A 23,658-nucleotide genomic window follows, 5' to 3' on the forward strand; every position below is an offset into this window, starting at 1 on the left:
GGGACTCTATGCTACCTACCTCCTCACTGGACATGGCTCCTTCCAGAAAAAACTACACGACTTCAGAATTTCAGACTCACCCCGCTGTCACTGTGGAGAGGATCAGACGTGGGAGCACCTTGCCCACAGCTGTGAAATCTACGAGGACATCAGGAGGATCCTAACAACGAGACTATGCTTCAACTACCAAAATCAAGAACACCTCACCCTACAGAATGAAGAAACTTACAGAGCCCTGACTCAATTTGCAATGGACCTATTTACCAGGCAAAAAGCGCTACCACCACCTTAGCATCTGAATCAATAAGACTTGACCAACAAACCATCCAGAGTACAGAACCCAACTTGATCATTCACATCTCAAGTAGTCAACTGGTCTCCCCACTTGGTTGGGACAATAACAACAGCGCAATCAAAGACAGGGTCCACATATACCTTGACAAATTCCTCATCATTGATTCCTGGACCAACTTCTCCCGACCAGACGTGACACATCTTATCAAGAAGAGACCTACCATCGATCCCTGGACTTGACCATCATATCTTGGACTCCCAGTTTTGACCACCCCACTGTTCGTTATCATGGACTACTGGACCAGCCTTCAGTCTGGATGCGACACAGACTCACCAAATGGAGTCCCAATGACCTTCCTGAACATGGCCCATCCACCATAGCAGCACTGACACTGCTGGATTTCCACCAAGTGTTGGCTCCAACTGACTGGCCGTGCTAGCTGTATCTACCCTGCACTTGCGGGGTATCTCTCTTTCTCTCTCTCTCTTTTTTTTTTTCTTTTTTTGGCTTCTTTCTTCTGTTTCCTTCCATCTTTCCTTTCCCTCCCCCTATTTTTCTCTTACAAAATAATTTTTTTTTTTTGTGGTGAGGTGGTTTTTTTTTTTTTTTTTTGTCCACCCCACTCCTTTCTGGTGAGGCACTGGGCATGCCACACTGTCATCAGGGGCCATCTTCCCTGTCGGCCCTCTTCTTCTGTTTCCTACCCTCCAGTCTTCTGCCTATCTCCCTTACTTTTCTCTTGCACAACTTTTTTTTTTTTTTTTGTGTGTGTATATATATATATGCGCCCCACAGGTCTAAATCTAAATACATCAAAATTATTGCCCGACCTATTTGGCCTTAGAACAAGTTATCAGCGAACAACCCTACGCTCTGTTAAAATTACAACCGTTGCTCAAGAAACAGCGTTTATCTCATTCTCAAATCTGGTCCTAGCCACTGAAATCCCAGGAAAGTAGGTGGCAGGATCCGCCAGAGTACTCTATCATCAGTGGTGCACCCGGTCAGCCTCCCCGTGGCACGGTGTGGTAACGTCGGGTCCCACTAGGGGCTCGGCGGCTAATAGACCGGAGGAACAAAGGGCACAACACAATATACAGCACATGACCCCCACATACTTCAAATCTCTGGCCCCGATACAATGTATACCCGCGGAGATGGGAGAAATCCCAGGAGCCGTTAGACACTAACATACCTTACACCTTACACCTTATCATGATGCATCTCAAGCAGCAGTACCGAACGGCAAGAAATGAATACACAGCCCTGATTAAACAAAGGAAGACGCGCTCCTGGGAGCACCTAGTCTCCACAGTTGGAAATTCTGCTCCATGGGGAGTGGTCTACAGAGTAATCACAAACAAACTCCCCAGGGGAGAAGTCATCCCAGCCACCAAGACGCCACAAGGCACGTATACAAAGACATGGTCCGAATCTATAAATAACATCCTTGATGCCATGTTCCATCAACATATGCCACCAAGCACCCCAGAGCAAATACTACTATGTGAGGAAAACAGCACATACACCACGGCCCAAGTGGAAGACAGCTTCACCAAGGAAGAACTGGACACCGCTGCAGCAAAAATAAAAAAACAAGTAATCTCCAGGAGAAGATATGCTGGAGCCAGAGATCGTAAAGAAGGCTGTTGAAACCATCCCAAATGAGATCCTAAACCTCTTCAACCACTGCCTTGAAACAGGCCATTTCCAAGCAGTATGGAGATCTGCAAAATTAAAGCTTATTCTCAAGAATCCGACAAAACCACAAGACCTTCCGGAGTTATACCGGCCCATCGCTCTTCTATCCATACTAAGCAAACTCCTAGAACATCTTCTAAGCAATAGAATAGAAATTCATTACTCCAAGGCTGGCCTTCACTCTGACAACCAATATGGCTTTAGAAGGGGATGCTCCACAGTGGATGCCTTAGAGAATATCGTCAAAGCAGCTACCACTACCAGCCATAAATACTTCCTTGTCATTTCAGTGGATTTTGCAGGGGCGTTTGACTCCCTCTTGTGGCCAAGCGTCCTCGGCAGACTCCGGAAAGCAAAACTACCAGCTAATTTGTACAATTGTATAAAAACCTATCTTGCAAACAGAACAGTAACAGTCAGTGCTCCGTACTGTTCAGTCATATGACCAGTCTATAGAGGATGCCCACAAGGCTCAATACTTGGCCCACTTCTCTGGAACGTGGTGCTTGACAGCTTTCTAAACCTCGACCTTGGTAATGTGAGGTCACAGGCCTATGCGGATGACCTGATCCTGATGCTGGCGGCAGACTCAAGAACTCAACTAGAGATCTCTGCAAACCGTGCTATAAATATCCTAAAAGACTGGGCCACCCAAAACCACTTAAAGATATCCCCAACAAAAACCTGCTCCATCCTACTTAAAGGTTCTCTCAATATCAGAAGGTCTCCCCAGATAAAGATTCAGGAAACAACAATTAAGCTTTCCACCGAACTTAAATATCTTGGTATTCTGCTGGATAAAAATCTGTCATTCACACCCCATCTTACTTACCTCCGAAGCAAAATCAAAAAATACTCCGCACTAATAGCTAGAGTCGCTCGTCGCGACTGGGGGCTTAAGAAGAGGACCCTAGCCCTCTTCTATAATGCAGTCTTCTTACCAGCAATAACATACGCATCAGGAGTCTGGTTCCATGAGGCGGTAACAGCAGTAAACAAAAGGAAGCTAGAGACCATTCAACGTTCAGTTCTACTGATAATCTCGAGAGCCTGCTGTACTGTAAGCACCCATGCCCTCCAGGTCCTCTTGGGTGCTCTCCCCCTGGACCTGGAGATCGTCCGCTGTGGGTTGCTTTATCAACTATCCAAAGGCAAAGCAATCACCTGCCTAGACTACACAACTGATCCGGCGAACGATCGTAAACTCGAGAAAAAATGCCTTCTCACCCACCTACAGCAGGCCTGGCAAACCCGCTGGACGACTTCGACAAAAGGGGAAATCACCCGAAGATTCATACCGGATAATCAACTAGTGTTTCCTGAAAGCCCAAACTGGTTTTCACTGGGACTGCTGACATCTTACCTGCTCACGGGACATGGCGCATTAAGAGCAAAACTCTCCAGTTTCGGATTGAGTGACACCCCCTCTCTGCCACTGTGGACAGCCAGAGACGTGGGAGCACCTCATGCACCACTGCCAACTATACGAAGACCTCCGCTGCCTCTTAATAACTAGAATACGTTTCTCGCCAATAAACCAAGAACAATATCTCCTGGAGAGCGAGGACAACTATAAAGCCTTAACGCAGTTTGCACAGGATCTTTTTACTAGAAGAAGAACATACCCACAACCTTAGCAGGAATTTTCCCACAAACTAACCACTCGTCATCCATAATAAAAATCCTTAGATGTGTCAAACAAACAAAAACCTAATAGCTACAATCTGAAAAACTAATCATTAACTTAACCTGGATCTGACCACTGGCTTAAACTGGAGTCATTATCTGGACTTGACCACTCACATGGACGGGACAACATGTCCCAGCAATGGCATACGAAGACCCGACAAAGACATTATGCAGTTTGCTGCCGAAACATCATTAGGCGATCTGAACAGGGTACCCTCACTCGGTTCACTTTCTTTTCCTTCCCTTGGCAGGGGATGGTTACTCTGTACCCTCCCCCCTGTCATCCCCTATCTTCACCTGGTGAGGCATGGGCCTGCCCTGCCGACTTTTGGGGTTATCTTCACTATTGACCCCATATTTCTGTCTTTTACCCCCCCAGTCTTCAGTCTCCCTTCCCTCTCTAGTTATCTTGCAACTAGCGTTTGACCCTTGCCAAAACTACACAAGCCCCACACACAAAAAAAAAAAAAAAAAGAACTCTAACCCGTATAACTTATATCTCTCTCAGCCTGACCCAATTTCCAGCGTTTCTCCCCCCCTCCCCCCCACTTTTTTTTTTTAAGGTCCTAGCCACTGAAATCTCAGGAAATTAGGTGGCAGGACCTGCCAGAGTAAATAGTAAATTTCTAAAATACTGGTGTACCTGGTCTGCCTCCACGAGGTATAGTGTGGGCAACGGTGGGTCTCATTTGAGACCCAATGGTACAAAACATTACACACCACATCCACACACTTTTAAACTTCTGGCCTCTACAGTGTTCTGTATCACACCATAATGTATATTACGCGGAGATGGGGGAAACCCCTGGTGCCGTTAGACCCTAAACACACTATACACTATCATGATGCATTCGTTGGGCCTCAGTAGGGGTCCACGGCTAAACGGCCAGATGAACAACAGAACACAACACAACACTACACATGTACAATATCCACACACTTTTAAATCTCTAGCCTTCCCAGAGAATTGGTACACCCGCAATGAAAGCAACGTGGACATGGGGGAAACCCCTGGTGCCGTTAGACACTAAATACACTTTTTGTCATGTCACATAGTTTTGACATTGTTCATTTGGACTTAACTGAGCATTTGACATGAACCTGCATGAGAGATTTCTGTATAAGCAGGAATATATTTGGGACCATGAGTAAGGTTCTCTGATTACAAGATTGCTACAGGAATTTCAGTGCATTGTAATTAAGAGTTACTGTTTAAAAAGTGCCTGGGGTTTAGATATGGGAACGTTCAAGGATAGACTCTATATCTGATTTTGTAAACCTGGCAGTGGCATCATCCAAAGAGTAGCAAAATGGGTAGATATCGCACAGAGAATGAATACATTTGAACTGTGGTATGCTTTTAAAACATTAATCACAGATGCCTTGAATGCATATATACCATTAAAAAAATACTCCATGAGGAGGGTTCCAAGTTGGATGAATAGTGAAGTTGCCACATTGCTTGAGCAGAAAAAGGTGGCATGGAAAAGTTACAGAGCAATAAAAAGTACTGAAGCCTATAACAGCTACAAGGTGATCTGTAATAGAGCCACAGAAAAGGTTCGACAGGCAAAGGCAGTTTATGAGAAATCACTAGCAAAGAGGGGAGATAAGGAATTCTTCACATATATAAATGCCAAGAAGAGCAGGACAAACCAGATTGGACCTTTACATAAGGGAAAGGGGATAGTATTAAATACACCAGCTGCCATTGCAGATGAACTTAACAGTTATTTTGCATCGATATTTACAAATGAAAAACCTTTTGTGGCAATGGGAAATTGGGATAGCGAAGTTGAAAAATATGTAATTAATGATATTGAAATTTTGCAAGATTATTTAATGAAAAAACTTTTGAGCCTACAGGCCAGTAAGGTTCCTGGAGTTGATGCAATATACCCTATAATCTTAAGGGAGGTGGCAAGTGAGTGCATTGAACCATTGAGGCTAATTATGCGAGCATCACTAGACTTCCAATCCAAGGGAATCTCCACCTAGTGGTGGAGATTCCCTTGGATTGGAAAAGTGCCAATGTATCTCCAATACATAAGGGTGGCTCTAAGAGTGAGGTGGAAAATTATCGACTTGTCAGTCTGACTTCAGTGGTAGGGAAAATCATGGAGGCAATGATCAAGGGTGGAATTCAGGATCATTTGGATTGAATTGAAATTCTCAAGGATACTCAGCATGGTTTTGTAAAGGGAAAATCATGTTTAACAAATCTGGTTCGCTATTTTGAAAGGGTCACTCACGAGCTGGATTTAGGGAATAATTTCGACATAGTTTATTTAGATTTCAGCAAAGCTTTTGACTCAGTCCCACATGAGTGGTTGCTTTATAAGCTGAAATGGGTTGTAATCACTGGGAAAATCCTTAGGTGGATAGCAGGATGGCTTCAGGGCAGGAGGCAGAGGGTTGTGATAAATGGCTATTCCTCAGACTGGGTTGATGTAAGAAGTGGGTTTCCCCCAAGGATCAGTATTAGGACCACTGTTGTTTTTAATTTTCATAAACGACATCGATGAAGGGATAGAGGGCGTGATGTCTAAATTTGCAGATGATGTTAAAATTGGTAGAGTAGTTAATGATCAGTGTCAAGCTGAGCTTCTTCAGAGAGACCTAGATAGACTTCAGGAATGGTCAGAAAAATGGCAGCTATGCTTTAATCCAACAAAGTGTAAGGTATTACACCTGGGAAACAGTAATCCCAAAATAACTTATTCACTTGGTTGGAGTTCAACTAAAGCCAGTACTGGAGGAAAGGGACTTGGGTGTTACGATACGGTCAGACATGAAATTCTCTGAGCATTGTAAACAGGTTGCAAGGAAGGCCCATGGTGTCCTATCGATGATCTGTCGAACTTTTGCAAGTAGAGATAGGGACGTGATATTCCCATTATATAAGGCTTTTGTTAGACCACACTTGGAATACTGTGTTCAAGTATGGAGACCGCACCTAAAGAAAGACATCGAGCTACTTGAAAGGATGCAAAGACGAGTAACTTGCCTGGTGAGATCGGCAAAAGGGTGTCTATATAAAGAAAGACTTCGAATATGTGGGTTGCAGAGTTTGGAAACTAGACACCTTAGAGGAGATTTGATTCAGGTGTTTAAGGCTGTGAGAGGCATCAGTAAAATGAATGAGGGTGGAATTTCCAAGGTTATAAATGATGCTAGAAGACATAAATTCAAGTTACGGGGGGGGGGAATGTTTAGATTGGACTGCAGGAAGTTTTATTTTAGCCAACGAGTTATAAATTACTGGAATAAGTTGCCTACATGGGCGGTAGAGGCTGAAAGTTTCGAGAAATTCAAAGGTCATCTGGATAGTACCTTCGGGTCAAGGAAGCGCATAGGATGATAGGTTTAATTTCCCTTTCTGCTACTAATTATTATTATTTATTTAACTGATTTTATTTATTATTATTTTTTTTTATCATTGTTTTATTCAGTTTTTTTTTTTTTTTTTTTTTTTTTTTTTTTTTGGCCGGTGCAGCATAAGCCATAGGCTTTCTTGGACTATGTGGCCATTACTAACAATAAAATGGGTGGTTGGTCACGTGACAGGTTCACAACTTTTTTTTTTTTTTCTTTTTTTTTTTTAATTCTGCTTAAAATGCCGATATTTCATCTTTTCTTAATGGATTGCAGTATTTATTGTATGTACTTTAAATTTTAAGAAACTAGAGGAGTGAAAAGGATTTGGGGTTTCTGGTCCAGAAATGCACTGACAACAGCTGACAAGGAGGTGGTGGGTGTCCTGTCAACTTATCAAAAATTGCTTGCAGAGATAGATTATAATATCTAATATCTATATTGTAAGGTAGTCATCAGACTAAATTTGGAATACTATTTCCAGTATGGAAGCCACAAGAAAAAGATGGTTTCTTGAAAAGGTTCGACAGTGGGTGGAGTGATTGGTGAGATGGGGCAATAGGATCTTCATATGAGAAGAGACTGAATGAGTCTGGTAACTTGGTACATTGGAAGGGCTTGAGACAGAATAGTAAAATCAATGAAGCTGAAATTTTCATAGTATTAAATTACATAGAACCAGGAACATAAAAATAAGGGGAAGAGATTGAATGGATTGTAGAAAGGTTCCTTTCTATAATCCAAGTGAGCTGATCATTGCAGTAGGTTATCTCCACTTAAAGTAGTGGTTAATGACATGGCTTCCTTGTGCTGTATGGCCAATACTAATACTAAAATGGAAAACTCTATGGAAATAAAGTACTAATTGTATACATTCCAACATTATTGTTTCACTGATTGATGACAGGTAATCCCATCAAGTCAGCATATATTAAGAAGGTAGAATTATTTTCAAATTATTTAGCAAACCATTGGCCTTTTTTCATTTGTTACCAACAGTTTCTGCTGTCATAGTTGTTTCTTTGCAGTGGAAACAGATCCAAAGACACTTGCATGAGAACTCCTCAAATTTCAAGTTCAAAAAGAAACTTGCTTATGATATGAATAGCATTATCACAGTTTTTTAAATGAAGTTGAAACTATTTCTGAAATAGTCCAAGAGTCTGTGCTGTAGAAATGATTAATTCCTTGAGAATTTTGAAATGCGATGCAATAGCTTTTGCAGCTGTGCTCCAGATATTTGTATCTTTTGAGATCCAATTCCATGCCAAAGTCATTAATGACTTTGGCATGGAATTGGATGCTCCAAAAATATTGCAACATGAATTGATTGAACTGTAATGTGGTTCAATTTTTGTGTGGCAATTTTAACCAATAACCTTTAGTTATTTTTTATGCTTTATTAGGAATTCAGCTTGACCTGTACAAGTTTGGTGTACCAGTTTCATTGATTTATTGGGGGGGGGGGGGGCAAGAATAAGTCACTGCGTTGACTTAGTGCAAGAGTGCTTAAATTATAGCATGTGGTGTTTGCTATCACCTTAGTTTTCTGAATTATGTAAGTTAGTACCAAATTTGCCCAGTGTATTTGGTACCACATATGCATGTGAACAGGCTCTTTCATCTATGGGGGGGGAAAGAAACACTCATACATACAAATCAAAATTCTGTTCGAAGAATAAGTGATGTTCACTAACATGATGTACTGCAAATTGGTATTTCAATAATGGAACCAATGTTCAGTTTCATATTGATTATAGAAGAGATATTTGAATTCTCCGGCACTCATAGCCCACCTACATAAAAGATTTATAGCCTATTGAGTAGTATGTGGGGGGTGGGGCACTGCTTAGGCCATGATTTGTTAGCAGCTAGATATATCTTGCTATGTTTGCAACCTATCTGAATATTTCATGAATTCATATATATATTCTGCAACGTTTTCTTCATCAATGCATTGTTAAATTAATAGTGAAATTATTGCAACTTGCTCTCCAAAAATTTAGCTAATTTTGCAAATTTACATTGATCTCAGTGCTGACCATTTCTGCCTACCAAGCCCTGTTTATTTTTTTATTTTATTATTATTATTATTATTTATTTATTTTTTTTTTTTATGTAGTGAGGGGGGGGCTTCCCAGTGATGCAGCTGATCCTTCAGATGAGCATCACTTAGATCCAGTGCCCAGGTTCTAGTCTTAACACTGTAAGAACCTAAATGTTTACAGTGTGCTGCAACCTGTGGAAAGAAAAATCCTGAGCAAACTTCTGAAAAACATAATCTAATTATGCTTGAATATTAGGAACTAGATAACTTTATATTAAATTATGTATAGAAAAATAAAATGCAATAATTTGGCAGCAAACTCCATGTTAAAATATTGGAACATGGGGATTTTTTCAATGTTTCGTTATTTCTGTGCTGTTACTGATTTTTGGTGAATATACAATATACATGAACTCATATCTTCAAGGGTCTGGGTACCAACTTTTATTAATTAAAATCTCATATTACATAATTTTCAAGTAGTATAACTGCAATATCCATTCCATTTTTTAGTGCCAGTGGGGGATAAAAATATATATAATTTATCACTTATTTATTCATTTAATATTCATCATTGTTGCTATTCATAAACAGAATATTCATCCTGTATTCCTTCCTTGTAGGCCAGAAACTCTTCAGGAAAGAAAAAGAGCACATCAAAGGAAGGTCAGTGTCCATGTTTCTGTTGTCCAAGTTTAATTATTCTTGTCAGTTTCATTTATTGTATTCACCAAGTTATTTTTCATATTTTATCTTTGTTAACTGCTGATGGTTTTTAAAATTTTATTTGGATATACAACTAATTGAATCTTATAAATCTTTAGAGATAATCACAACAGAAATGCAATTGAATTGCAAGATTTTTAAAAATGAATCGAATTCTGCAGTTTTGGCATTCTTAATTCTATTTTTATAAATAGGAATTCAGCTCCCATTGCTTAGGGAATTTCATAGTCTGTTTCATATACAGAAACAGGATGTTTATAATTTAAGTTCCACTATGCAGAGGCTTCTACTGACAAAATTTAATGCTGCTTGAAATTCCGTTCACTTTGTTCGGCGTGGTGCCTTTTGGCCCACAATTTTGTTGCTGTTGCTTGCTGTTCCAGCTACTTCTAACTAGATTAAGACCCTACTACTGTATTTCTTCATATACAAGCTATTGTGCTAGCCTACCAGTGAACTTTGACAGTTTTTTCTGTTGCTTAAAATAAGAAGAAAAAAAAAAGTTTATATGAACATAGGTCCCAAAACATTTACTTACTGAGATATGGCCATTTGAAGTATCATTAATTCTTTTCAAGGAACTTTAGCAATAGAAGTTTTCAGAATGAGATACTTGATGCTGTAGAAATGATTGATTTCTTGGCTGAGAATTTCGAAATACGATTTAGCAGCTTTCGTAGCTGTGATACAGTTTAATTATACAGGGTGTAATCAATTTGTTTGGAGCCAACTTTGTATTTTGAAATTATGGTTTATAGCAAGTTGTAACTTTTCACAATATGTTCAGTGATTCATGTAGATAGTAATGCATGAATCAGTCATTTAATCTACAATTAGTATTAGCACATGCGAAATAGGCATTTTGTCTTTCTTGTGCTGTTCTTGAACTTTGAGTTACTGGGTAGATGACTAGTCATCTAATAAGTAATTATTTCTAAAGTTGTAGAATAAATATGTTGTACACTTTCAATAAAGAAGAGGGCGGGGGGAAAGCCTAATATTATCTTTTTCTAGACCTCCTTTATTTAATAAAAGCTTGTTGCATTGTTTCGGAAAAGTTCCTTTTGCAGTACCAAAGATAATTCTTATTTTTTTTTCTTTCCATGTGCATGTAGCTATTAGAATTTAAATTTAAGTAAAAGAAATGGATGAACTTTTCTTGACCCACTGAAATTTCAAATGCGAATAACATTTTTAACGGTATTCCAGAATTAAAAGTGGAAATATTTTTAATCATTTCAGAAATCTAAAGATTTTTATCATAGTCTTTCTTATGAATTTTAATTTATTTCCTTATTGTTATGAGATATGAATTATTTTTTATTTATTTATTGTTTTTTTATAATGCTGAAGTGAATTTCACTTTTTGCAATTTTTGACATCAAGAATATTTTGTGAGCTGTAATGCTTTGCCCTCTGCAGTTTCATTTGAATCAAAATTTTTACACTTTATTTCTATTCTGGCAATTATTATTGTCTATAATTTGGCTGTTATTGTCGTCCTTTCATAGTTTATTCATTTGTAAGAATACTGACACATTGATCAAAACACTTATTTTCTTTGCTTATTTGGTTGAAAATCAGAATACTTTTGTTTTTGATGTAAGACTTGTTTATAGTAAAGTTAATGTTTGGAAACTCTTGTAGAATCTACAGCAAGCACATTAAGTAATTTAACTTTTGCTGCCAATTGATAGAAAAAGCTTAATTGTAACTTTGATTTTTTTTTTAACTGTTTGATTAACCAAATTTTATACTATTGTTCACAAAAATTTTTTTTGCTGTTTCTGTTGTGTTCCATAAATATAGCATTATTAAGCTCATCAAGTTTGTTCATAATGGCATTCTTATTTTTGTTGTACTCTGCTTTTTTAATCAGTTTTCTGTGAAATTTAATATTTTCTTTGCAGACTTATCCATGGTTATCTCTTAGTTTTAATTATCTTGATTATCTTCTATCATTCTGATATTTTTTCTGACAAAGGTATTACTTTAGCTGATGTTAGTTTATGCAGTTTATTTTATAATTTTTTTTTTTTTTTTTTTTTTCGCATTCATTTCAGTTACTTTAGTAAAAATTAGGCATTCTGGTTTCTGTAGATGCTACATTCTGTGCATATATATGCATGTGTACATAAGAAGCTGTACCATTTTCTTAAAAGTGCTCTCCTTAATGTGAAATATATCATTTTCATTTAAGCTGTCTGAAAAGCATGTATATAACTTGTTACTAAATATGCCATTTTTAAATTATCTGATTTAATATTAAAATAAGTATTAATAATAAATATATAATATTGCTAATATCTTAATTGCTAAAAATATTTAATTAATGAATATAACTATTTGTTTGTTGCATACAGAGGAGCCCCTCCCTCCAACAATAGCCTGTAGGTCTCTTTTGTGAACTATTTCTTAACTGCAAATTTTCTTTAAATTTATTAATGATGAAAATGTTACACTTGTTTTATTTATTAAATAAATTCACATTTTTAGAGAATATTTAAAATAAAACTTAGCTTTGGCTTTGTGCATGCATTTTTAATAATTTTATTTATATATGAAATTATAGTGTGAATTTTTTTTATCCATCTTAAAGTAATTATTATTTGTGAAATCTGCTACTCTTGTAGACTTTATATTTTATTTTTTGTATCATAAAGGTTTATAATTCTTAAGTTACTTTAAATGGTAGTTTTTGTAGCATCAGCATCACTTTTCTTCTAAAATTGCACATATGCTACTTAATTTATTTCCTTTTATATATTTGCCAAGTAACAGAATTTACCTAATACAGGTAGCCCTCGATTTATAATGAGGTTCTGTTCCGGAAGAAACTGTCACAAAAAAAATTGGTGTAAAATGAACTTAATTATATAATGTAAGTCAACGAGAAGTCAGTGAGTTACGTTTCAAGCCACTCTCGAAATTGACATAAGTAATAAATATTATTATACCTAAAGCCCTGAAATGAATACTATGAATATAAATCAGTTAAATGTAATACAATATAAAATAACCAAACAACATAATTAAATAAAAAAAGTAAATTTTGTACATTTACTTTGATATGTTCGAAGCGAAGACTGAAGGTTTTTGTAAGGACACTGTAAAGCCCCTGCATTGATCTTTTTTGACAGTGGTGTAATGCAGAGATTTTACTCCTCTGATGAAGTCTGTGCTTGAGGATCTTCCCTTTTTTTGAAGAAAGCATGCATGCATTTCCTCTTTTTTTTTGAGAATCTCAGAATAAGGACCAATGGATACAGTTGCACTCCTTTTCACTTTTGCACTTCACTCTCAGTCGTGGTCAATCTCACAGAGATCATCAGTGAGGGTCTCCATGACTGACTAAAATCTATGAATACAAGCTGTAGATCACTTGTATTCATAGATTTTAGAGGAGGCGGCTCTTCATCTTTTTCTTTCTCCTCCTCCTGTTGGCTTAGTTGTTTAGCCAATTCTTCCAAGTCTTCATTGGAAAGCTGCCATCCATTACTGTTACATTGGCCAGTTACATGTAACATTGTCCAGTCCCACCTCTTGCGCCAGCCTGTTAATGTCTTCAACAATGTTCTCCTCTGGCTCTAATCCCGTGAAGTCTTGCATAAATTGTGGAGAAGTTTGAATCACACTCCAAACAGTTCATTGACACTTCCAAGCTGCATTGATTAATGCCCTTCAAAATGTCATGAGTGCCAGTAATCCTTAATAGTTTTTTCTCATCTGTCCAAAACTCTCACCATTTCTATGAAGGTTTGGTGGAGGTAATAGGCTTTAAAGGTTGCTATTATCCCCTGGTCAATTGTTTGCTAAACTGAAGTGGTGTTTGGTGGCATGTAAACAACATTGACATGCATAGATGTTCCAACTTCAGTAAGGTTTGCAGGATGGCTAGGGGCATTGTCCGAGAGAAAAGAGCCTTGGCTGGTAACTCATTCTCTTGACAAAAATGGAGCACAGTAGGGTAAAAATAGTGTGTGTACTAATCCAAGAAGATTTCTTGTGTCACCCAAACCCTCCTGTTCCATTTCCAGTAGATTGGCAACATGGCTTTGTTTAGGCCCCTTAGAGCACGTGGTGTTTGTGAATGGTACACTAACATTTGGTTTTAATTTTAAAGTGCCAGAGACATTTGTGCACAACAGAAGCATTAGCCAGTGTTTTGCAGCCTTGAAACCTGCTGCAGGCTGCTCTTCATGGTCAGTGAAGGTGTGTGATGGCAATTTTTTTCCAATAAAGCGCAGTTTCATCAACTTTAAAAATTAGATCAGGAGGATAAATACCCTCCTGTACAATGGCTTGAAACTCTGCAGGAAATGCTGCAGCTGCATCTACACTTATTGCCTTGCCATTTAATTTTGCACATCATTACTTACTTTGTGATTTAAATCACATGAATCATCCCTTGCCACCTAAAATTGTCTTGTCACCACCCTCTGTTTTCGTAAGATCTTCGAAAATTGATTGACTTTGTCTTATCGGTAATAACAGCTTGAGTCAATGGAATGTTCTTTTATTTAAGTCATCCACCCACAATGACAATTTCTAATTTTTTTCTAAGTTTACTTCTGCTCTAACCGAACATTGACCATTTTATTTTATCTTCATTTTTCGTTATGGTACTCGTAGCGATGAGGAAATTGCATGCTTCTACACACTTTAGGATGTGTCTGATCATCTTCCATTGTACGAATTACCTCCGTATTTTTTTTTTTTTTTTCCTAACGTGATAGATCTATGTGACTTTTTAGTGGCATTTTCACATTCACTTGGCTTTACTGCATTTCTCTTACTAGACATGGCAGCTCTTATTTTATTAACTTAATCAACAATTTTTAATTAAAACTCACAAACTGACAACAACAAGTGAACTGAGTGTTCCTCTCCTTTTATTTCTGGTCACCTCTTCCCTGATTGACTGTGCTCTTTCTTTACATCATATCCGGTATTTATAGTTGTGCATTTTTGAAATTTTTTATAATTTTTTGATATTTTTGGCCTTCTGGTTTCAAAACCGTGATCATTGTGAATCATTGCAAAACAACCTGTCTTAAACCAAGGGCTACCTTTACTTTGCAATTTATAACTTGAAGAATAATTTTAGGAGAATTCTTTTGCATGGCAAATTATTATACTACTTCTGTTCATTTTTTATGGAGACAGAATTACTGATAAATTCAGTCTGACAGAGTTCGTAATCACTGAAATAATGAAGTAGTCATTTTTGTCTGTAAAAATATTATTTTTGAAAGCTTCGAAACTAAAAATTTGCAACTAACTTTATTTTTTTTTTTATCATAAAGCAGATTGCAAGTTTTTCAGATGGCCGATGATATATTCTTTCAAAAGTTACATTAAGAGATTTGCTGAAAATGCTCTGTAGCAAAAATTATTTCATGGATAATTTTTCCTTTTTTTTTTTTTTTTTTTTTTACATTTGGCAATAAAGATAATACAAGAACCTATTCTTTGTTAAAAATAAAAAGAAATTCAGTCAACTAGACTTGCACACAACTGGAACATATTTCATAAATTATAATCAGTAAATGCCTATAGTATATCACTGAACATCAGAATAGAGTGATAAAAATTTAATTCAGTTATAGCTATTTAAATTCTTTTTATTTTAGTAACATGAAATAATAAAGTATATTGGTGCAGTTCAGGAAGTCTGACGTACAAAGTTAAGCCAAATAATTCCAGTATATTATTCAAGGTGAATCATAATATTGGAAAATTTCAGTCTGAGAGTATAGATTTTTCATGATCTTGAATTGATAATAATTGAATTATTACAATTATTATTTATTCAAGTGCAGAATTTGAATTTGTGAAATAGCTGTCTATGTGCTAATACTTCTTAGTGGATGTTATTTGATGGAGAAGTAGAATGGGGGGGGGGGAAAGAATCTCCTTATTTGATATCTGACTTCTTCAATGAATTAGTACTTGATGTTTAGCTCTGCTAATTACACAGTTATATTAGCCTTGGCTACAAGCATGTAAAAGGCTCTTGGAAAATTGTAAGATTTTATAACAGTGAAACAAAAATTTAAACTTAGTATTCAATGCTTTTTTGATATAGACATCAAAAATTAAATATTTAGAAGAAGGAATGCTAGAGTGTATATCATTTTAAATTAGATTTACATGCTTCTCCTATCATCTTCAACTGCCTACCTTACATAATTTTGCATTGTAATTAAAAATATAACCCTGAATTTAATTAAAAAACCATAGGCAGACACACACACACACGCACACACACACACACACACAAACAAACAAAACCTCATCTCAACTCGCTGAACAGAAAAATGCAAAATTAAAAATAGTTTATTTACAAAATAAAAACATAAAATAGTACAATATGAATGAACATTAAAACAGTAAGTAATAAAATATTCCATATTTTATTACATATTAGTTTTCAAAGCTAAATACTTCTTTATCAGCTCATTTGCAATAATTCTGTATATCGTATTCAGTGGAAAGAAAGGGAAAAGTGGTGGAAGGGATAAATAAGAAATAAAAATTAGTAAAAAATTTCAGAGCTGCAAGGCTCAATAACTTCCACAATTTTTCAATATATTAAAAAAAGTAAGAGATTACCTCAATCTTTTTCATGGAATGCTTCCTGTCAATTCTCTCCAAATGTAACGAATAAAATAAGATGGAAAAAAAATGAATTAATGAATTCCCTCACTCATAGAGATACGACCAAATTCAACGTGCAACGGAATCAAAAGCTGAGAAGACATGTTCTGACACAATGTTTTCTCACACTCATGGTCTTGCAGTGGTTTGATGTGTTTTGGGTCGGGTTTGGGGCTCTTGGCTTTCAATTCTGTTGCGCGTTGAATTTGGTCGTATCTCTATGAGTGAGGGAATTCATTAATTTGTTTTTTCATCTTATTTTATTCGTTATGTTTGGAGAGAATTTACAGGAAGCATTCCACGAAAAAGATTGAGGTAATACAGTCAGTCCTCGTATAACAACGTGTTTACACTACACGAATTCGATCATATACTATTTATAAATAGGGGAACGATATCTTATATAACACGAACCGAATTCGCTTATGCACAATTAGCCTTTGTGTTTACAAGAAATGGCAGTCGAACGCAGAATCACCCCAACTGAAGACAACACGATAGGAATGAAGAGAAGATTCTGAAAATGTATTTGTTTTATATCAGTGAAGTGGAAACACATTTCACCACAATAACGTAAAGACCAACACAATTCCAGCTATCGGTATAATTGCAAATGCAATTAAATCGAGTTTACTACCAGTTTATAACAGATTCCACTAGCAGAAACCAACTGGAAATTGTTTTTATTGTTTTATGGTAGTAACCCCTAGAAATGTGCTTTAGTAAAATGTGAGGTGTTAATAGTGTATCTCTGCCTTTACGGTGTTGTTTGTTCAGTTGCTACATGCGTGCAGCTTTGTTTATGTGTATCAAACGTGCCTCCTCGTTTTGTAATTGTGCTTTATTCCCTAAAAATGAGTAAAATACTTAAAAGGTGTGAAAAGGAAGCGTCCTGGTGAAGACACTACAGATTCAGAGAGAAAAAGAAAAGCAATATCGATAAACAGAGGCAGAGTTGGTCAAAAATTCTTACCTGGGAAAATTTATAGTGGCCTCATTCTATGGTTTATGCCCAAAATCACACCGGCTTCCGGCCCACCGGGGTTTCCCCGGTAAGGCTTATGGCCAGTCCACCTCTGTCGATAGAGAAAAAATATGAAATTGTGAAACGCTTTGAGCAAAATGAAAGACCATGTGATATTGCACGTGTCCAGACCTAAATGAGGCAACACCGAGAATTACAAAGAATGCAGAGAAAATAAAAACAACTTTCATAGCAGGAACAACTTAAAGTGTAATTAAAATCCATTAGATTAAGACACAAAGAATTGGAAGAGATGGAACTGCTGTCATCTGTTTGGATAGAAAATCAAACAAAAAACAAGTTTGCTTACAATAGAAGCAAAGGCATTAGCAATATTTTATTACGTAATAGTCGTAATAAAATACGTAACTGTTTTATTACAATTATTTATTATGTTTGGTAATGTTTTGGTTACAAATGTGTGTTCAATCTTGGGTGGTCGGCACCTAACCCTATTTTTCCCATAGGGCCTGTTGTTTATGTTGCACAATTTTCCATTGCACAAGGGTTTCTAGGAACACAACTATCGTGCTATACGAGGACTGACTGTATCTTACTTTTTTTTTTTTAATTAGTAAGAAATAAAAAGAAAAATCAGTCAAACTCTGGAAAGGGTAATCTACAGATGCTCATCACAGAGTACCAAGTGGTCATGCTGTAGCACTCCGTGAGCTTTTATCCTTGCTACATTGAGGGGGGGGTTAATTTTGTTCATTGTGTTAACTGTCATTCTTGGCTTGAGTCCTTATACAGCTAGGCCTCGCATAACGCGAGTTCGATTAACGCGATATTCGGTTAACGCTATTTGAAAAATGATACCACTTTACACAATGCAAATTTCCAGTTAACGCGATCTGTTTTTTTTTTTATGCGATAGATGAAAAAGATTTGAATCGTGCGTTAAGCTTACCGCGAGTCGTACGGTCAATAAACAAATGTTTGCCTGCTGCCCGCCTCGGCGTGTTCCATCAACCATCGGAAGAAGACGTGTTTGTCTCCTGCTAATAAAGTCAAGCAGACTTGCATTTAAAAATTCAAATTTTTAAATGAGCCAGATGAAAATGTTACTGCGAAGGAGATAACGGTAAAAGAATTAGATGAAATCTTTCATATCGCATAGAACCTCAAACAAAAGGTTTGATGTTTTCTGCGATATTTATTTCACCAGGGCCCAGAGAAGATTATTGTCGGCTATCGGAAATTGATTGATGAAAAGTGAAAGTCAACACTGTTCAAATATTTCCGCAACAGTAATTTCTTCATTGTGTATTTTATGTCAGAGATTCCCAAAGTTTCTCGGTTCACGGCACCTTTAATGTCTCAGTAATTTTTTCAAGGCGCACCCAGACCAAAAGAAATACCTAACAGTTTCGTTTAGTAGTTAGGTCCAAACAACTTAATAAGAAATGCTGAAACTGTGAACTACCTCGAGCTAGTAGTTCGCGCGGTGTCCGACAGATGTCGAGTATCGCTGTGTTTCCCTTGAAAATTTAAAATATTCCGTGGCGCACAGTTTAAGAACCACTGTTTTATGCAATAAACATCTAATTCCATAATTATTTTCATTATCTTTTACATTGTATACAGTTAAAAAGTTATTTAAAAGGTATTTTTAAAATTCTTTATGGACATTCCAGAAGGTCAAGGACCAATTATAATTTTTCCTATTGGTTATTATATTCGATTAACGCGTTTCCGTTTTGCACGATGTGCTCGTGGGACAAATTAATCACGTTAATCGAGGCCCACCTGTATATTATAACGTTGATTCTAATCTCAATTTAGGGACATGCATTCTGTTATGTGGAGGCAATGGTGTTACAGCATGTTGATGACTGCTGGTATTCTATTAATTCTTTGAGCAACACTTGTAAATTATAACTTCTGGAGTCTCACTGATTTTTATTTTTCTTTCTTCCTTTCCAGTTTCTTCTTTCTTTTTTTCTATTAAAAAAGAGTTGATAAAGAAGCTTTAGTTTTGAAATCTACAATGTATTTAGTAATTTTATTTTTTTTATATGCTGTTTTAAATAATCATCCATATTTAACTTTTAGTATTTTATTATGCATGTTTTAAATTTTATTTTAAATAAGCTGTTTTTGGGTTCAGCATACACATAAACCACATAACCATCTATTGTCTTCACTACATTTCTTTATCTGTCCTTCCATCTGCATGTAATAACTCTACTCTTAGTGAATGAATTTTCATGAAATTATATATTTGCCTTTTAGAAAAGATTCATCGTGCTATCCCAAATTTCATTAAAATTGGACCAATAGGTCTCCAGCAATTATTTTTTATCCATCCATCCAGATGTAATAACTAAACTACTGGAGGATGGATTTTCATGAAATTGTGCATTTGGCTGTTTTAGCAGGATTTATCAAGCCATCCCAAATTTCATTAAAATTGAACTAAAAAAATATGGCAATTGTCATATCTGTTCATCATAATTACTCGACATCTCAGTAGATGGATTTGTTGAGCCTTTCCAAATATGATCAAAATTGAACCAGAGAAATCTGGAAATTATTATTTTATTTTATTTATTATTATTTTTTTCATGCATATCATACAGGCCAGTGGTTTTCAGTCTTTTGTCCCTCAAGTCACACTTGAAGTTAAAAGATGCATATTCATGGCACATCTAACTAGTGACTGTCATCCAACTCAATGGAGTTTTCCCTAATCTCGTGACACGCTTGAAAAGGGTCACAACACACAAATATGGTGGGCACGTCGGATGGAAACCACTTTGCACATATGTTGTTGTTTTTTGCCCATTTTTTATTATAAATTGTGAATTATTACTATTTGGTAATGCACCTGGAGGACTACAACTTTCTGAAAGTGATAAAGCCCAAGGAACCTATAGGCAAAAAGAAATCCAAAGAAGAAAAAATTAGTCAAGAAACAATTGTCATGATGAACCGAAGATGACAAATGAAGAGTAAGATAAACACTGACAAGGACAAAATTGTGTATACTGAGTTATGCAGAGCCATTAGAAAGAGACTCAGAGAAGATTTAACATAAGAAAAGTAGAACAAGCATTAAGGGGAAACAAAGGACTTAAATCGGCAGTTATCAGCAGTAATACAGGGTGTTTCAAAAACAGCTTTACAACTTTGAAAGTGTATATAAATTTATTTAGAAGAAAGTTTTACTTTGGATAGTTATAGTTCAATGTGACTTCCATTTGTAATGTGGCAAGCATCCCACCTGTAGTCAATTTCTTGCCACACATGGCGTAGCATCTCTGGCGTCACTTCTGAAACTGTGGCTGTAATTCAAGTTCAGAGTTCGGCAACATTTGCAGGTAAGGGTGGTACGTACACTAGATCTTTAACAAATCCCTATAAGAAAAAATCCATAGGTGTTAAGATCCAGGGAACAAGGTGGCCATGGTATCCGCGCCCCTTGACCAATCCACCGACCTGGGAAACTGGTGTTGAGATGCTTGCACACTTCTCCAGGGTAATGAGGGGGGCACCATCTTGCTGGAAGAGACTGCGTCCTTCTTCGTCATGTTTGTCAATTTGTGGAATGAGGAACTGTTGAAGCATGTCTAGATACACGATAGCAGTAATGGTAATCTCCATGAAAAAAGAAGGGGCCATACATTTTTTCCTTGCTGAGGGTGCAAAACACATTCACCTTTGGGTTGTCACATGTTCCAGGGAGGCAAGTGGATTTTCGGTGTCCCAAATCCTGCAGTTATGGGTGTTGACCTTAGCAGTGACATGAAACATGATCTCATCACTTAAAATTATAGAGTCCACAGAAATCCCTCATCTTATATCCGATGCAACATTTTCATACAGAATTCCTTATGAACCAGCTTATCTGCACTTGTCACATGTGGAATACCACCTTCCTGAGACACACGTCACGTTGACTTTTGTGAACATCGAACGAAGCTATCCCTAACTCTTTCCACAACATTGTCAGGAACATTTGGCCGACCCTGTGACTTGGCATGGGGCATAGAACATCCAGTCTCAATAAAATTCTTGTGAACATGTACATTGTAGACCTACTTGGAGGTTTCTTGTGATACTGAGTGCAAAACTTCCTTTGAATTTGTGTAGCAGACATCGTTTCTTTGAACCAAAACACACCTGCACCTGTGAAAGTTGCCACCTTGATCTCAACTGTCCCAGGAGTGCTCGCAGTGGTAGTATTGAGTTCTACAGTCAACATGCATTACACTTGAAGTATATTGCTACATTCTGACATTTCAAAATATTTTGTGCATCCTCTAAATAAATTTATATAGTCTTTTAAAGTTGTCAAGCTGTTTTTGAAACACCCTGTACAGAAAGACAAATGATATTGAATCTGAAGAATAGTGATGGTGTACTTATAAATAGCAGAGAAGGCATAATTCAGATAGCAGAAGACTACTATAAAGTATTATATAAGGAGCAAGGGAATGATGCCAGCAGTGGGGAAAATGGATCACAAATTTGCAACACATACAACATACCCTATATCCTTCCTGATGAGGTAGAACATGCATTGAAGAAAATGAAGAATTAGAAAGCCCCAGGTGAAGATTAAGTTACTGTAGAGTTGTTAAAATTAGGAGGAAGAGACATGACACAGGAACTGGCAAGACTCTTCACAAAATACATTAGGAAAGGCTTGATGCCTAAGGTGTGGAATGCAATCATAATTTTGTTGCACAAGAAATTAGATAAATCAGATATTGGAAATTAGAGACTAATTAGATTGTTGTCCCACATCTACAAGTTGTTCACAAGGGTCATTACTAACAGATTAAAAAGAATACTCGATGACAATCAACCGAAAGAGCAAGCCGACTTTAGGACAGGATTCTCAACTATGGATCACCTTCACATAATATCACAGCTAAGTTTTTGTTTCACTGAACCAATAAATAGCTTCCACTGGTAGAAAATTCAAAAAAAAAAAAAAAAAACTCATGAAATGTTGTTGCAATACATCATTTATCCTTCTTCAAAAAATGGGGAACCAATTCTTTTTCATGCTGTCTATACTATGAAAGGACTGTTCCCTGGGTTCAGAAGATCCTTGGATTTCAGTATTGGCCCTAAAAGCTCTGCAAAATGTTTGGGTAGATTTAAATCTCTCATGAGCTGTTTACATTTTTCTGTTTACATTTTTCTGTAAACAGCTGTAGTTCAGAGTTGTGAATTAGTTCATCACAATAGTTTGTCATCCTCTTATAGATCACAGATGTCAGATTTAGGATATGATGGCATATGTTCTCAAACGTATGCCATCTGGTGGAGGTGGTACTAGTAGTTCAGGCAATCGGATACTGAGCTTGCATTTTTTGTTATTACCTGCTACATTTGCAGAGCAAACGTAGCAATAATTAATATGATCCCAAAGTTACCTCTACACCATGAGAATGGCAAAAATCATGTTTTTTTTCTTTTTACGTTCTTATAATTGCAAGCTTCACATTTTCAGCACACTTTATGGGGTGGGGGGACCATCTTTTATCTTTGTTACCTAATGTAATTGCAAAATATGTTGTATATACATTTAAGTCTTTGACAAATACTGTTATATTCTTCCTTTGTTTTGTCACAGCGTAATTACTGCAATTGTAATAACAAAATATATTTGGATTGTTAACAGAATCACAAGTTGCAATTCTGAATGCAAATGAAATACTTAACAGATTTATGTAGCTTTCTAATGTGAGATTCTCAGTATGTTTAAACATGTCTGAGCATATCTATACCTGTAAGTCACAAAGGAAGTATAGTAGTCTCTATATTGTGTATACACAAAATGTATATCTAAGAAAACAATTTTTACTTTTTGTAAAAAAAAAAGTTGTACATAATTGGTGAAACAGTTTAGATTTTTAGAATTAACAGTAAAAGTACACCCAGAAACATCAAAATCTATGCAGACCGGTCTTATCGTTTCCATTTGCACACAAAGAAAATAATGCACCTGCTAAACAAATATTTTGTGCCAAAGAATATGAGATTTGGTGAACTTAGTTCAGCTAGGAAGATTTTGCACTTCTGAAACCTATCAAATCAGGAAGAGCAGTGGAGAAATTGATCCCACCTTTCACTCTCTCAGCATGAGATTGATGTTCACTGAAGCTTTTTTTTAACTGTTTTAAT

The 23,658-nt window shown here is 36.5% G+C and overlaps 1 protein-coding gene across 5 annotated transcripts in view; it reads left to right on the forward strand.

Moving 5' to 3' along the window:
- LOC150091569 (uncharacterized) overlaps nucleotides 1–23,658 on the forward strand; it is a 322,811-nt gene that overhangs the window by 166,841 nt on the left and 132,312 nt on the right. For 3 of the 5 annotated variants that reach the window (XM_090376203.1, XM_090376217.1, XM_090376211.1), the window contains exons 6-7: nucleotides 9,731–9,773; nucleotides 12,197–12,223. In XM_090376203.1, the coding sequence (XP_090232329.1) occupies nucleotides 9,731–9,773; nucleotides 12,197–12,223 (70 nt within the window). The remainder of the gene's footprint in view (nucleotides 1–9,730; nucleotides 9,774–12,196; nucleotides 12,224–23,658) is intronic. The other 2 variants (XM_090376221.1, XM_090376227.1) reach the window with 1 other exon arrangement.

This window comes from Mastigoproctus giganteus, chromosome 1 (assembly GCF_048544385.1).
Source record: "Mastigoproctus giganteus isolate SK-2022 chromosome 1, ASM4854438v1, whole genome shotgun sequence".
Classification (NCBI taxonomy): domain Eukaryota; kingdom Metazoa; phylum Arthropoda; class Arachnida; order Uropygi; family Thelyphonidae; genus Mastigoproctus; species Mastigoproctus giganteus.